The 17963-nt window shown below is 41.8% G+C and overlaps 1 protein-coding gene across 4 annotated transcripts in view; it reads right to left on the reverse strand.

Annotated features, from left to right (window-relative positions):
• Positions 1-17963, reverse strand: part of LOC112466007 (AF4/FMR2 family member 4) — a 191006-nt gene that overhangs the window by 94712 nt on the left and 78331 nt on the right. For all 4 annotated transcript variants that reach the window (XM_025033846.1, XM_025033847.1, XM_025033849.1 and 1 more), the window contains exon 2: positions 11665-11854. In XM_025033846.1, the coding sequence (XP_024889614.1) occupies positions 11665-11854 (190 nt within the window). The remainder of the gene's footprint in view (positions 1-11664; positions 11855-17963) is intronic.

Raw genomic sequence — 17963 nt, forward strand, 5'->3', positions numbered from 1 at the left:
GCTGCTGCTGGACGACAGGCGTCGGACGGCCGCGCCGGGCGTTTTACGCTGAATCGGTCTTAAACGAGGACGAGCGAAAAAGCGCATTATTGCACGGCGCGGTCGAGCCCGCACAGCGCTCTCGGGCAGCCAGCAAAATGTATAAAGCGATCTCTCCTTGAGACGCGGCACGCTCGATCGAGCAGCCGGAACGAAAGAGAAACACGGGCGGCGAAGGTGTGCGACGACGCTTGTCGCGTCGGAGCTCCGACGCCGGGCCTTTAACGTACAATATAATCCGACGATCTCGTGCGAGTAAACGCGTATATCCCCGCTGCTATCCGTCGCCGATTCTACAAAAGCCTCCCCCCGCATAACGTGCGCGCGGATATCCTCCTCCCTCTCCCTGTATTCTCCTCTCTGCGAGCGCCGAGCTGTTTTATATTTCATACGCTACATGCCATACTTCCCATGCTTTCCTCTAGCTGTCATTAATTCATATGTTTTCGCTTCTCGAGCCTAGATTACTGGCAGACGTTAGATTACCAAGCGGACTGTTATCTAATTTCCGTGTATTAATTCTCGGATAATCCTTTCGATAAAGGATTTACTCGCTAAACTTTTCGGAAAATCCACGGTTTAAAGAAAGTCGCCTTCGTCGCGAAGGGTCAGGATTACCGGCGCTTTTCCGAGTACGGAAAGTATAACAAGGCGCAACTCCGAGAAGAATAGACTTCTAAAATCGCTCGTTTGTTTTGTCGCACCGGTCGCATTCGCCAACTGATTGCTTCTTATAGTAGTACTTTATTATACGGTGGTAATGCTACGTCTTATTTTCTCTGCGTCTCATTTTATATCTCATTGTGCGCCGCTCGCGAGAAGTGAGAGTGAGAGAGAAAGAGAAAAAGAGAGATAGAGCAGACGAAGAGGGCCGATAGCATGGCGGAGATACGCACGCACACACGTTCTCGCACTCGCACACGTACGGAACGGAGCGATGAGAAGCGAACAGAGAATGCACTCGTCCCCGCGGGTCTAGCCAGTCTATAATCTGGCGTTCACGTAGGCGCCAGTGTCTGTACTCGACGGAACGGCGTGTGAACGTACACGGCACGTATACACGTGCACACACTCGCTCACACGCCGCGCGACCCGACAACACACACTCACGGACTCCGATCGCCGCCGCACGTGTATCCGCACGCGCGCGCGAGCGCGCGCACAAACCGAGAGATGCACACGGCGGTGGCGACGACGGGATGCACACGTACGCGACGACACACGCGGAGCGCGCGCGTCTGGATTACGTAAAGCCACGAGGCCGATGGGTATAACGCGATCAAACGACCTACAAATCGCGGGGGCTTCGCTTTCCGTTCGGTTCGCAAAAGCGCGATCTCTAAACTCCACTCCGTTGGAGCCGCGCAGAAACGCGGCAGATTTCGCGAAAGGCGGAGATTCGCCGAAGCGATCGGCGAATTAGCGAACGATATGTGGAGCCCGAAGCCTGTCTGCCTTTAATGCACGCGAAAACGAGACGCGGACAAAGAGAACTGAGATTGCTTAACACGTTCGCCGTGCCGGCGCCAATTTTACGCGACTGATCGTTTACGCGTCGCGCATAACTAATGAACATATGCGACGTCTAGCCTCCTATTTCTTTTTAATAATATTTTTGAAGGTTGTATCATATCTGTTCTACATTGTCCTAAATTGATATTCAAAATTGTCAGTTTACTCCAAATACCTGAAATTTGCAACTATCAACATCACTGTTTATCGAGAAAGAAGAAAAAAATAAGATGTATAAAGTACGTTTGAAACGCAAGACGCATTTTAAAACATAAATTACGCTTAACAAAGCATTAATATGATTTAATTTAAAATTTTCAACTTAATTTAATTCAGAACCCGTATAGACACTGATTCAGTTAACAGTTCAGTAATAATAACTTAATTAACGTTCCAACTAGTTAAATTGCCGTTTTGCGTGTAAAATATGTTTCGCGTTCCACAATAAATTACATTCATGCAGAAAGTTGAAATTTTTTGCCCTGGATTACATCCCCGTGAGAAAATTGCTTCGTGCAGAATTTATTAATACGAAAAGAATAATCATGTATACCAGTTCCGTTCATTGCCTTGGGATTAGCGCGTTGAGAAATTGATCCTTAACAGTATATCGCTGTATCTCGCATGCTACGTTGCAACGATCTTCAATGAGCATTTCAAACGTATTATATGTCATTATTACTCGCAAGTATTACTTACTCGGCGATTAAGCTTAATTGCTATGCGTATCCTTATTTCCTTACACGATACGCTTAGCATAAATAATCTTCAGTAATATCCGATCTATCCGGAAAACTTTTTTAACGTCTCGTCAAAAATAGTTGTGCTAGCGCTAAACAAATAACTGTAAATAATAACGACGGACAAAATAAATGCGAGAATTAATATTGCATCTTAAATAATGTTACAGCGATAACGTTAAATAATAAAGACTCTTATCAAACTTTTAATAAGCCGCGCAAGGATTAACCGAGAAGTGCTTCCGCAAATAAAATCAGTTTCATATTAAACGCTTCCACAAAGTTTTGAAATATCGGTGTGTACATGTCGACGTAACAACTGGATCAGACAATTTGCATGAAAGCAATGGCGATCGGTCGATTGGTTTTAGCGTGAGTGCTGCAGGAAGCGCTAATGAATTCCCGGCCTACCAATACGCGAACGCATGTCGAGAAATGATCGTTGTTTGCCATCATCGCTGCCGGGCACCGTCATCGTCATCGTTGTCGCCGTCATTGGCGCTCGCTCTCTCGGTATGTATTGCCATTAAAACCGAGCGGAGCGGATTGCGTAATCCGCCTATTGGTGTATATACGATACACGAGCTTATCACGAATGTTTCGACACAGATGGCTGGAAGCGCGATATTTCGCAGGATAAGGGATAAACGATCATTGAGAAAACAATACCGCTGCATTACACACGCGTCATGTTAATTGATGCTTCGGAATTAAAATCCGATAAATTTAAAGTCTATCGATTATGTATTATACCCAAATGTCAAGAGTACATACGTGTGTGCGTTATCAGCTCATTGTGTTTTAGGATTATTATATACTTTGTGTGCAATATAGAATTACTTATCTGAGAAGTCTTTCACGGAAGACATATTTTTTCAAAATTTTTAATCTTTTCTAAAATAAATATACGTATAATTTAAAAAATAATATACCTATCGCAAATTTGTTAGCCTAACATTTGTGCAAAATATAAGGCATATAGTTGATTTAAAGAGACGGAAAACTCGCGTGGATAAATGTCGACGCCTTTATCGCAGTCTATTGCTTTTCACACCCGAGATCGGGTTTAATCATCATCACTTCAAAAGCAAGATTATGAGCGCGGAGTGTTTAATTACTGCACGCGCGGTTCTGCGCGCTCAAATGCAGCAATGACATTCATCTGCGGTGTATTAATAACCGATGCTTCTCGAGAGTAATCGAGATTTCAACGGGGAAGAAACGACTCGTTAAAGGCATCCGCTAATACGCCGGGATAACATTCTCTATGTCGTGTGAGCGGAGTTTATATATGTACAGTGGACAGTTTCCCGAAGAAACAAAGAGGACAAGAAATATCTGTGGCAACAAATATTAGCTTTTTCAATTCAGTACACGGAAAAAACGGTTTTGCTAAAGTATCTAAAAATTTAGCTAGATACAAATCTGAAAATAATTTTGTTGCACCATCAAAATGATTATGTAGAACACTTAAACTGATTGCTAAAATATCAAAATTTTTTACAGTATTATCATAATACTTCAGCGACCTACTATAATTATTTTAATGGTGCTACAAAATTATTTTCAGATCTAGCTAAATTTTTAGATACTTCAGCAAAATCGTTCTTTCCGTGCAGAATTTAATAAACTCAAAAAAATTTCTCAATTTAAAATATTGTCAAAAAATATCCAAATGTATTAGATAAAATACTTGAAATTAAAAAGAAATCTTCATCTTTTATCTACATAGGTTGTGGAGTTAACTATTCCTTTAATTAACTCCAATCGAATCTCGTATCTTTATATCAGAATACAAAAATGATAAAAGATATGTAAAGAGAAAAAGTACAAATCATAAGCATATTTTCAAAAATAAAATATATCTTCTCTCTTGACTTTCTTTTTAGTCGGAAAACCCATTAAACAATTTAAAAATCTGACATTTCCAATTTTCCGCAAGATCATTCGACAAAGAAATAATTAATAACTTATACAGCGCAAAAGTATACTGTAGTACAAAGATTCGCGAGATCGCCCGCGGTGGTGTGTCGAGTCCAAGTTTCCGCCTGGTCGTTCATCGAAGAAAATTCGAGCTTCCGATTCTCCCTCTGTTCTCTTATTATTCGAGTTTTCACGACGCGGCTCCGCTCGAACGTAAAGTCAATATATATAGACGCGGGCTATATCCGACAGGATACAGACAGAATCTCCTCGCCGTTCGCCCACGAAGGAAACGGAGGATATCTCTCCGATACGTTGTTGCTCGCGGATCCTCGCCACGATGCGACGCGATGTTTCTTTGGCCCCTTTAGTTCCGGCGCGTTTAACAGAAGCGTATCGCGACGTCATGCCGGAAGAATGGTATCGGCACGTGACGGAGATATATATATATATATATATATATATATATATATATATAATATTTACATATATATAAATACATATGTGCTCGCGTGCGCGCAAGTTTCTAGTCACATAAATGCGCTTTTATGGCTGCGAGAGATATTCTCGCGACGCATGTCTCGTATTTCATAATGTAATAAATGCGCCATTACAGCTGCACCGCGTTGCGCAATAAAATATCCGCGATTCATTTTCTGACGGATAATAATATTCAAAGCTAACATTTGGAGATGCTCAATGTCGCGAGTAGTTTAGTTCCGCTACTAACTTCTTGTTTATCATGAAACTAAAATCTAGACGAAACTTATAGGTAATGAATTAATAAAACGTAATAAATTCGATAGTAACATTAACCGAATAACCTTTAACTATGATTTATATAAATTTGCACCTCTTATCTCCTACATACAGTTGCTCTCGCCTGTCAATATCCAGCTCTTTTAATTTCGCGAGCTCGTTAATTTTCCATAAATTTCCATTCGCGTTTTCACAACGCATAGCTGTTGATAACGCCGCCCTTTTAAAACCAACGAATCCGAGAAGTTTGGATAGAAATCGCAGAACCGAAGGCGGTTCCGATGAAACCAGCTTTCGTCGGAATCCGAGAGAGATGAATAGGAATTGCTATGTCGAGAAAGAGAGGGACTTTGCTATCCGCTCGATTGAATTTTCTGCCCGGGGTAGATTCAGCTTCCTTATGTGCGCACGAGGGAAAGTCGCTCAACCCGGGGATTTTTCCGCGGGGGACAGTCCGTCTTCTTATCAGATATCTTTACGCTTACGACTAATTATACCGTTCGCGCGTGTAAAAGGGAATTACGATTCGACCAGGATGCATGCAGGCTGCGCGAACCCATTGCGGCCGACTGGAGTGACCACGTAATCAACGCGAGAGCCGGCCATACCCTCTCGTTCGACGTGAATTAAAAAAGCCGTCCCGACGGAAAAAGCATGTCGCAATCGATCCGTCCCACAAAAACGCTCGGCATTCTGCACTTCGCTCCGCAGAATTTCGAGTGTACCAACGTACGAGCTTAATGGGGAAAATGTAGCAAGACCAAAGTATCGCTTTATTCAAAATGTTAGTAAACTTTTCGTAAAAATTTCTAATCTAAAACGAATAACATATTGCGACTCGAAGAAATGCGCAGTTTTCGTGCGCTCGCAGCTGTTAATAATCAGGAAAAAATTAAATTAGACCCGCATGATGTTCTAAAAGTAGGAAACATTTTACATTAATCGATTAAACATAAATTATTTTTTATTTCTTAGTTGCTATTTGAATAAAATTTAATCTCGAGTACTACGGATAGCCGCGCTTTTTCATGTGTTGCCCTTCGTTCTTATATTCTATTGTGCCTCGCTCCTAAATCCAGGCAAATGCGGTGTTCGTGCAAATAAAAAAGTGGCGCTCTCGTTGCAGCAGCTTCAAAGGTGACGGAGAGAGAGAAAGACACTTCAACCTTGGTCGTCTCTGTTTGAACACGGAGGGAAAGAAAGGAAAATCCGCGGGAGCGAGCTCTCTTATCTGCCGCGCAAAAGAATAAAACGCATTCTTCGTTGTGTCGCGGAGAATGCGTTTTTCCCGCAGAAGAACGACAAATAACTTTATCGCGCGTGCTGACATCCACGGGTGTGTAAAGAGCGAGTCTTGACAAATCATGTCCGCGAGAGAAGATAAAATAAGAACCGTCCGTAAAAACGACCCTCCCGGCTTACGGCGGCATTATAATACACATAAACAGAATGTCATTTCCTGAACACGATAATATATGATGCAGTAGAGTATCTTCATCTTCGAATTTTTCTTTCCTCCGAGTTTTAGTTTAATAATAATAATACCATCAGTTTTTTATCATATAGCTTCAACGAGATATTTGATCAGAATAAAAATAAAATGTTCCAAATCTTAACGCCGTGGAGTTACATCAAATGACAGTGAAATACACCTATAAAATATATTCTTCATATTCTTTGCTTGTTATTATACTTCTACAATAGTCACAGTAAAAAAATTTCTCTTTCTAAGAGACTATATTTCTTTTAGACTACATCATATTTAATTAATCGCGAAAAATGTAAGTAGATTCGGGGACAAAGAAATTTCGATCGTTATTACGCATGAGCCACGTTCGCGAGAAATATATAGTATGTACACACAGTGCGCACACAAGGGCCCTATCATCATAATCCCTCTTAGCCGAATGTTCGCAGCGTTGCCCACGTTACGTGGCGAATTTTCTCCGCGCGCGGATTTCGCGGATATACGAGAGAATGCAAATGCGCACGTTAATCTCGGTAATAAATACGCGCGATTCATCCGTTTAGCATTGCAGCTGCGACGCACACAGCGTCGAAACCTCACGCTCGCGCAATAACGTCCCTCTTTCGCCGCACGTACAGCATCTTTATTTCCGCCCGCGCGCGAATGACTCGCGTGCCGAAGTGCCTCCATCTGCGAGATTCCGACGAGGCTCCATAACGATATCTCGCGACGAGTGTTACTGATCGAGGTGGAGAAACCCGGCGATTGAAACCGGTATATTCCGGAGTGCAGATTTCGGACGTGATAAGATCGCGCTCTTTCTGAGCACGCGCACGAGTATTTCATTTAATAAATGTATACCGGGACACGTTATCAACACTCTCTTATTTAATCAATTTACTCCGGTCGCACCGATAAAAGATACGAGAAAATTCTAGCCGCGCTTTATCGACTAATGTCGCTATTAGAGACCCATAGTGTCCGACTTTGCTAGGAAAACACAACTATATAATAGCGTCTCTCCGAGGTCGATCCGCGCACTGGTTTATTTATCGGACCGGGTAATCTCCCAACTAGCGAGCTTTAATCTCGACAAACTTTAAACACCGAGGTGGAACACGATAAACTATCGCGCGCGCGCGCGCACTCGAGGGAATTTTCGCGACGGACAAGCCAGGGGATAACGATTTCCATAGACATAAAAATATACCAACGCAAAATATAACTGCAGATTCCTATTTCGAGGAGTAAAGTTCAAAAGAAAACCGGTGAGGTGAAGAAAAAAGGAAACGACAATGTTGAAAATAAAACGCGATTTTCCAACATTATTAGTTTTCCAACATTACACGCTGCATACAAAAATTGCTTACTGACATCTATTTAGTTAATTAGAAATCTCAATATTTATGATATCACTTTGAAACTTTCTTGAAAACTTTCCACGTAGCGCAAAAGTCTGTGAGGCGCATCGCAATATTCCGGACATCTTTTAAACGTCTCTTCGGTTTTTACGTTATTTTAAACCACCGGAATCCGAATACGTTTCCTCGTTAATCAATTCGAGCTACATACTGTTCTTACGAGGCGTAACAAACCAGCATGCATATTTTCGCAGCGCGTGACTAATCCTACAGATTGCAGTCGATATTTCACGTCGACTCCGCGCGGTGCATCAACGCGTCCCCGATATTGGCAGCGCGCGACGACGCTATCCGGATACGGTATTCCGTGTGGTAGACGAACTACGTGATGCGTCGCGGAAAAGTCGCAGAATCCGCTTTTCCGTTCGCGCCTGCGCCTCCCGTCAGAAAGAAAAGCGCGACAGAAAGAGAGAGAGATAGATAGATAGACGGACAGAGACAGGAGAGAGAAAAAGAGAATGAGAAAAAGAAGCCGAAGTCATAAAAGCTGATCGAACTCGTAAGAAACCGGCGCCATTTTCTCTCCTTCCTTTCTGCCTACGTCCCTCCGCTTTCCTTTCCTTTGCTTTCCCTCTCTCTCCCTCCTCATCCTCTCGAGCTTCCCGTTTCTGCCTCTACGTTCCGCTTGGGCGACAAAGACGCTAAGCGGCTTCGCAACTCATCGTACGGTTACTAACGCGCGGTTACAGTTATGATTGTTAGGGAGCCAATCAGGCAGATTTCTCAGCCGCTCGGTTGAAGAAACGGACGACATGTCTCTCTTTGTAATAACTGTGTTTAGAAACCGATGCATACGCACGTTTGCCTTTGATCTTCTCATCCACTTTAAACGAATTTGAGATAAAATTATTACGTTAATGTGAATAAAAAGACGCGAATAAAATATATAAGGAGTTAATAAGTGTGTCAGTTCTTCTTCATTCCGGTATATCTGGACGATTATTGAAGTCGTAGAAAAATTAAGACTTTGTTCCACTAATCAAAATGCGTACGAATGATTGCTCTACTGAAAATGAAGAAATTCCTCGTTGATCGCGATGCTCAAGAGAATCAGATCGCTCTCATCACGTTCTCATTAGGAACGTTAAAATACTCATTAAGGAAGGTTAAAAGTCGAGAAAACACCTGTTGAGTACGCGAAAGGACCAATCGGAGCATGGCCGGGGTTCATTCGCACCCTGCGAAAGAAATAGTATTAGCGATCCGAAGCCGAGGCGCGGTGTCGCGCGAGCGTAATGAGAGAATGCTGTTATATAATTAAGCGGTTTAACAACCTGAAAAGGGAGCCGAGTATTTCTATCATTTCTATTCGCCGTAATAAAAAACACTCGAGAGAGACGAGAGTGTAACGATTCCGAAGTCATTAATATTCAAATGGTGGATTTTAATGTCACGTCGTAGACCGGTTGTAGGATCGTAGAAAATTACCACCGCGCAGAAATTCGTACGATTCTATCTCGGTTATCATTATCGATGCTTTCACCCGCCGTCGCTTTAATGAAATGATCACTTTTCGTTCGACGTAAGAGTTTTTACTCTCGAGAACGACCGTCCGTAGAAAAGAAACTGGGTGTAACTAAGAATTATTATCCGTAGAATCTTACTATCCAGAACTGCTCTCGAGAGTAAAAGGACCGTCAAAACGAGCGTGATCTGAGGTAATCTCTTTCGTAATAACCGGTTAAAAAGCAAGGATCTTTTTCAATTTTTATTTGTGGCACGATTCCCCCAAAAGAAATTATCCCTTTCTTCCAGCTGAAGCATTGTAGATTAGAAATAAATTTCGACGAGAGTAATCCCGGTGGGGAACAGCGCGGACAAGAGCCAAGGGTGAAAGTGAAGAGAAGAAAGAGGGAAAAGAAGGTCATCTTTACGAGTGACAGGGAAGATCCAACGCGGGTCCTTGACTTCGCCATAACGACCGTGTGAGGTTTCCCTGAAAGGCCCTCAAGATAGCTACAGCTACGCCAGATTTGAGGTCGGAAGGTCTTAACCTTAACCTGTGGAGGACGGGAAGCCTATTTTTAGGCTCCACGCGGGTCGCTTATTTTTAGTATAACATTTTAACACATAAAAATTACAAAAAGTGAAAAAAATTGCCCGTCTTCTAAAGGTTAAGGACCCATGGATGTCGCTACTCAAGAATGACCTTCAATGTTTCACGAAGGACGTAGAAAAGTTTATGAAGACAAATTTTAAGAGAGGCAAACCGACCCTCTTGCGAAACAAATGAATTAAAATGCGCTAATGCCTACGACAGCGTTACGTAATGTGTAACGCTGAGTAACGCGAGTAATGAGTAACGCGAAGACATCATTTTGAACAATGGCTGTCGCAAAGGTCAAATTGGACTTCTCGAGGTCGAAGGCGAAGGATCTCGGTGCTGAGATAATTACACTGCTCATTTTTCCAGGCCGTGAAAAGACTTGTTGAGTTACGAAGTCGTTTCGTGGCGAACGACGGAAGCAATGTTCGCGATGAATCGCATTACTGCTTAATTTCCAAGAAACGCTTAAGCTCTATTATATAGTAATCACAAAGTTGTGCCTTAAGTAAATAACTGAAATTTTCTACATATCGATATTGAAACATACGCTGTGACATAATGTTTAACCATCATTCATAAAATTCGCAATTTTTATACATGCTATATAGTAATAATATAATCATTAATATCCTCGATACCCGCGAGTAAGCGAAAATTCGAATATCTTATTCATGGATAAATTGAGTAGCGTTAATGACTGTGATTGAGGGCAAATTCATTAAGCGCTCTGCGCATTACCGTGGATTTATACACAGAGTAAAGAGGGAGACGGCTATCGGTTAACGTTAATTGAAGCGGTCAGTGAATCCACTTGGCAAGGTAGGTACCTACGATTACTAACTAAACGGTAGTGAAAAGACAGGGTGAGAAAAGACGAAATGGCTCTTAAAACGCAAGAGAAAGATCCATTAAATTAAGCGATCAGACAACGCGAGGCTGGGATTCTGGTTGAATAAATATGAAACAAAAGAAAGAGAGAGATAGAAACGGTAAGAAATGAACATTACATTTTCTCGCCTTTTCGCTCATTAATTATTCGCGAATTTGCAATACCGCGAATAGCAACGCATCATGCTTGATAAAATGCCATTTGATAAAGGAAAATAGACTCATACTCGTTTTAGAACGCGGTATGACCGTTAAATGCGCGCAGCGAGATGCAATCGTGTGCAGCGAAATTGATCGACAGGCCGGTATTCGTCGCTACTTTCATTTCCCCGTACAGAAACATTTTTGGCATCATCTCGTCGAGAAAAAAGACCGCAAAATGTGTTCGGTGTGTCAATTTAACTGACACATGACGCTGTTCTCTTTATCGAAAGAGAGAGATAGAAAAAAAGTATTATGGCTGACAATAAATTAATGGCTGGCGGACAACAGCTGTTTTAATTTCCATTTGCGAAAATATTTTATCACGGTATAGCGTTAGTTAGATTAAAGTCTGTAACGCTCGCGTAGCTATATATTTAGAAAATGTTAGTCACATGAAAATCAATGTATATAAATACCGGTAACAATGAATAATGATGTAATATTTAAAAAAGATAACTCGAAAATTTCCATAAATATTTTAGAAAAAAGTTGAAATATCTACTACGATTTTTTTGAACGAGTGAATGCTCGCCGGATGTTTGCGAAAAAAGATAATCAATATCGTCGTACGCGAGTGCGTGCCGAAACATACAGTGGCGGGGGAGGGAAAAAACGGTGTTTCGCCGATCATCGAGACAGAATAAATGAAATATATGAACTCACCCTGACGGGGGCACGGAAGAGGTTCGGCGTGGAGACATGTATGTTGGGGTGATGATGATGCGCGTGGTTATGGTGGTGGTGGTGATGGTGTCTCGTATCAGGACCACCTCCCGCAGCCGCCTGCTCCGCCTGGACCGACATCGCCGCGCGGGCCTGTCGCTCTCGTTCCCGAAGCCGGTCCCGATCCACGCTGAAAACCAAAAAATTATTATTCGATTAATTCCAAATATATTCACGTAAAATGCGAGTAAAACGTTCCGAGTAAAATGCGAGTAAAAGTAACGGAGTGTCAGAATTAATCTTTGCTTAAGCTTTTATAATCGCTTTTGTACACTATGCTACTATACAATCTAATATTTGGAAATTGTTGACAATATGCCCACACGGCAAAATTGCTGTCATTCTTATTCTGTCAAGTTTTCTAAATTATAAAATAGGATTACTTATTGTTATCAGGCATAATTTTCCGCATATTAATTGCCAGAGAACATCGGTGCTTTGTAACGAGGAATGTCCTCGTCTTTCACGGAAAGCGAATTCACTTCGCTTTATATGACGGAGGTGGAATTCACTCATATGACGCAGTGCCGAGAATAACTACCGGTCTTTTAGGAAGCACCGATGGAAGCGACGAACGAAGAGTCGAGACAAGACGAAGAGACGAAGGCAGAGACAGAAGGGATTCGTGACGAGGCATAGCGAGGGTGATCGCAGCTGGCGCAAACACCTGTTTAGTCGCGTTTCCGGTGACGCCGATATTACATATAGAACAAAACGCTACAATTTTGTAACGATTATTGCCCACTCATAGGTAGAGGCGATTGTAATAATTATAATTAAATTAATAATTAATAATTACAAATTAGATTATGTAGAAATCTCTGAGTTTAATTGTTTTTTATTTATGAATCTTTATCGTTGATTTATAGAATGAAGATTAAATTATAAACTTGGTTATTACAATAATCTGAATTTAAAAAATTTTACGTTACTTGTATAACAAAATAATGTATCAGTGTGAAAATAAAATTTACTTTCTCTTCTCTGAAATAAGACCGTTTTATAAATCATATAGCAATGTTTTCTTCCAGAAGTATCGCATGTATAAATTATCCGCTTTTTTGTATTTCAACTCGCAGCACGTAAGGCAATCAAAATGGCGAGTATGGGGCGCAAAGAGTGCTTTAAATAGACGTCTAAAGGTCGGTCGGGATGGCTTTCCTTCTCGTACGTGCGTTATCTGACATAAGTACGTTGAACGACTTGTCAAGAAGCGATGCTAATGCCGCCGCGCGCCCTGGTATGTTTACCGCAGAATTTTTCCAAATGCATTAACATAAGTAATGCACGCGCAGCGGGAGACCACGGGAATGCCGCAAAGTATACGGTCTCATTTTTAATCGAGATAGAGACTTTTCTCCACGGCGAGTGCGATAGATGCGATAAAAAAACGTACAATCAAGAAGTATGTTTTTAGCACGTGCACAACATTTGACAGGAAACGCCATACGTCATAAGACATGAAGAAAAGAAATACGTGTTATACGAAGTACAAAAGGTCGCGATCTCGTGTTCCGATAAATAAATAAATCGCCACATAAATTACCAAGTCGCGAGACAGTAAGAAATAAAGATTTCATGTACATAAATTTATTCAGGTGCGAAAGATATCAACTAGTCATTTATTAAAGTTCTTAATACCATATGTATACACACTCGTAAAACATGCATATTTATTCGATATAATGTCAAGAAATTTATTCTCGAGGAAAGAATCTGCGCATCTCATATCATAAAAGTTTAAGTGTCATTTTTTGGAGCGGAATACCAAACGACAATCTTTTTCCTGAGCCTGCCTGACACTTGCAGCGTGAACGTTTAACTTAGCTCAGATAACGATGGCGAAGCCTGGATTGTCTTCCATAAAGCGAGCACGTATTCCGATTAGGAGTCGATCTCCCGAGGCGCGCGCGCGATCCTCGCATCGTCGCGGCGATACTTTCTCGATAGTCGAAACGTGCACGAACCGAAACGAAACGTGCATGTCGATGAGCGAATCGCTGCATTGTCATGCAAATTAAACGTACCGGCAGTAATCACCGTTCGCCGCGACCGCTTAATTGCGGATGAATAGTAAAGAACTACACTATCGTATTCAATACTTCTCCATTCCCGGATTATTCCTGGCTTCGGAAAGGCCTGTGCACGCGAACTTTCATTCTCGCCGCATCTGACATTTCAGACGTATGAGATCAATTAAATGTTCTAATATTATTATCTCGATGCTATTAATTCCCACATACCCAAAAGTATAAAAACTTTTGCAGGTCATGTCGTGCGCACGTCTCCCACAATAAAAATCATATAATCCCGTTTCGCTAAAATAACGAATTAGTTCCAAATTATAATTAACGTTCTCTCGGGCTCTCTTAAACGAATAACGTCTTTCCCTCTTATTAATTCAAGCCTGCTTATTATTCGTGACACCGAGAAATATCCGATGGAAAGTTTAATCGCGTCCCCAGTCGTGCATGTAAGCGACTCGGTAATTTCTCGAGACCCGTAATATAATCGAGCGAAGTTAAGAACGACTCTATTTGTCCCGGGGTGTGCACGCGCTTGCGCTACTGGAATACATTTATCCCATTGCCGCCGGTACAGAATCCCTTTCCGCGCGCACGCATACACACTCACACAGGCACGTGCATTCGGATGGCACTGGCACGTTTAGTCGCGCGGGTATTTCCACGGCCGAATGCGGTCTCCTTCGTCGCGTCGCGATACTTTCTCGACCGATACCCCCGACCCGTCCCTCCGCGTGTCGTCGAGGCTCTTTCTCTCATTTTCTTTTCGCCGCGCCGCTTCATGCGTCGTTAAATCAGCTAGAAAGTGTACTCTTAACTAAATCGACGCCAGGAGAAAAAAACCAGACTGCTCGTTCTCCCAAGTCGCTTGCCGTTAATCGCGATTTCGTAACGTTCCGAGATAAAAGTGCGAGACGAATGTGAATTCCTCTATGAAAACTCTCATTAGAAGAATAAATTTATCATCAACATTAGCATAATTGCATAGTTATCCTATTTCAGGCTAAAACGCTTCTAAAAAGGAAATGTAGTTCTAATCACCTAAAATTTAACAATGTTCCGATATAACTCAATTCATATTGATTCGACAATATTAACCCGTGCTTTTTCATCCTGAACAAAAATCGACGCAAATATTTAAATTGAGATAATTCTGTTTAGTCAGCTCTTTTTTTTACTCGCTCTTTCTTCGTGTGGAAAAACGCGAAAGATATCAAAACATCTCTATCCGCGCGCGAGGAAGCGAAATTCCAAGCCAACACACATCGGTCGGCTCGTCGGCGTCCGCGTCGGCTCGGCTTTATTGAATATCTGGGAATATTGTCACAGAACGGTCGAAGTTCATCGAGCTAACGAGCTCGAACCGCTCTCGACAAGTGGCGAGCGTACTCCCTGTCGGTTATTTGCACGATCGAGACCCCGGGTGGTCGCCGCGCGAGGAATGGATCGGACAGTTTTCAAAAATGTTCGTTTAACAATCCGGCACAATCAGCCGTCGACGGTGGCGTCTACCGTTGGAGAGCCGCGCACTGAAATCACTGCTCGCTCTCGCAGCGAAATCGATTGCCTTTTTGATTTCCATACGTTTCGCTATTTTTCATAGGTATCGGTTCTTGCGCCCGCGATTGTTATTTGCATGCACGATGGTCCATTATGGATATACAGGGAATAAGTAAGGATGTATATTCGCACCATCAGCTTGACATAGCAAATTAACTCTCATATTCGGAGAGATTATATGCAATATGTTGCCTCATCAATTTATATGGGTATTTCCGTTTACGACTCTCTAAAATTTTAACGATAAAGTTTACAAATATGAAATCCACTTTTCATTAGGAAACACCTGTTGCAACATTTCAGTATTATATTTGATAATGTACTCAAGAAATGATAATAAACTCTCAAGAAGAGATATGATATACTTTCATTCCCAAACTCCATTTCCTCATATTCTAGTATTTTAAAAGGAACCATTAGATGGCCATAATAAATCATTTTTAGAATAAACGATTTATTATCGTTATTACGGTCCATTATTTTTATCGTTTAGTTCGCAAGGTGCGCATGTATCCCGAGTTTTGTTTTACTCGATTAATGTACTTTTAAGTACCAGCTATTCTCTGACGGCGTTTTCAATTCCCGACGAGCGTCGCGATCGATTTAATCCTCCGTGGATTAATTCGCGCCTCTTTCGCGACCGACGTAGCAGCGGCCGAATTAGCCGATATTTTTTCAATATCGGGAGAGCGAATGTACCGCGAGGTGGATTTTCCTCCTCGTCGCTCGAGCGAACGTTTAGCAGCGGCGGCACCGCGGCGCGCGGCGTCCCGATCCGCCCCGGAGGCGGGATATTGCCATCGTAGATAATTAATTCGCGTTAATCGCGGCCCATTTGAAATGGTAATGAGAAAGGGATGATTTAAAGCGGCCCTCGCCAGCTGCGATTCGCAGTTCGCCGATAAGAAGAAAGAGAGAGATACATAAAGCGAGAGAGGAAATGAGAGAGATAAACGAACCCTCCAGGGACGAAACAAAATATACACTAATTGGTAATCTAATAGTTTAATGATACGACATAAGTATTTCGATATCTATAGGTATATCACGTGTATAAAGATAAAAAATGAATAAAAGAAGAGTTCAAATATGTTCACGTTAACAACTGCGTTATCTCTATAAAAGTTTAGCATAAAAAATGTAGAATAAAAAAAAAACAAGAAAAGGAAACGCGCGTTATCTCTGGCCATGAAAAGGCAGCCGAAAGTGAAATTAATGTATTATAAAAGGCGAGGAATAAACGGTGATTGAATAAACGAAACACGAATCGAAAAGCCGACTTGATCTGCCTTTAACCGCACGCCTCTTCCTCGCCGATCCGTTCGACGTCTATTACTCCGAGTTTCTAATCCGTCTCGATCCATCGTCTTGACTTTAAATCCCGGATTACACGTAATAGACCGGCCTCAGCTATCGCCGTTTTCATCGGCAGATGCCGCGATTTGCTTCCGTTCAACGCGATTTATCGGTCGTTCTCGCGTTATATGTCCACAACATAGTCAATAAGCTTCCACGCGGCTCTTGTGACGAAATCGTCTATCTTATCTGCGTTTCAGAATGCAAATTCCTGTGAATTATATATTGATGCAACGTCGAAAAATAGAGACATAAAGAGACATTTTTAACGAACGAGAAAAGCGTTTACAATGCATCAGTATAATTTTGAATTTATTTTTTTCTATTTGTATAATCCTATTTATATAATGTCTGTTTATAACTTGTCTGCTTCTACTAGTAATTTTATATTAATTATTCATAGATAACAAACTGGTTCCAGTTTAACTGGTTCTCAAGTCTCCTAGATACTTATCCAAATTTATATAACATAACGCGATTCAAATGTGTATCTTACAGCCACGAAAATTGTTGTCTCGGTGTATTTTACACGGTGGCCTTTTATTCTTCCGTCCCTTGACCCCTTTCCGCGGAATCCTCCGAAGGCAAAAGGATGCAAAGAAAACTTATATCGTCAAAAGAATCACTAGTGGTGCTTCGAGCGGATAAAACCGTTTTCTCGTACTCCTTATCCAACTCGCGGGCAAGTCGATTTATGTCGTCAGTCCGTAAAAACGTCATCGTCCCCGGGTCGTTCGATGACCGAAGAATATCCTTCCGCTCTCTTCCCCCTCCCCCGCAACCCTACCCCGTCCTTTTCAATTGCGCGATAAAGGATTATTGCGTTATCGACTCCACCCACTACGAAGGGATCGTCTTCTCGGTCGGCCAATAAAACACCGTGGCCATGTTTTACGAGGGACATCAAGCGCGTTGCACGGCTCTTTCCGCTTGGTTCGCTACTTTGTAAACGTCGAACGAGCTCCATGTACTGGCGCACCCTTGCAACCCCCATCGTGACTTTGTCGCGATACGATTTAGAACAGACGAAATAATTCGACTACAAACACAAATGACCAGAAAATGCGGGGATAAGAAACGAAATTAAGGGGAAGAATTCTCATTAATATACCTCAAATTGCCAAAAATTATACAATGGATTATTTCTCAACGATATTTATGTTTAACCATACTGGAAATTTAAGAGCAATAATAAGACGAATAAGAAGGCTGTCGAGAAATAATGTTTGAAGTGCGGTAACGTTAACGCATTGTAGAATCAATAACTAGATGAAAATAATCTTGTTTTCGTGTAGTATA

Source organism: Temnothorax curvispinosus, unplaced genomic scaffold (genome assembly GCF_003070985.1).
Source record: "Temnothorax curvispinosus isolate PA1 unplaced genomic scaffold, ASM307098v1 QBEX01015766.1, whole genome shotgun sequence".
NCBI classification, from domain to species: Eukaryota; Metazoa; Arthropoda; class Insecta; order Hymenoptera; family Formicidae; genus Temnothorax; species Temnothorax curvispinosus.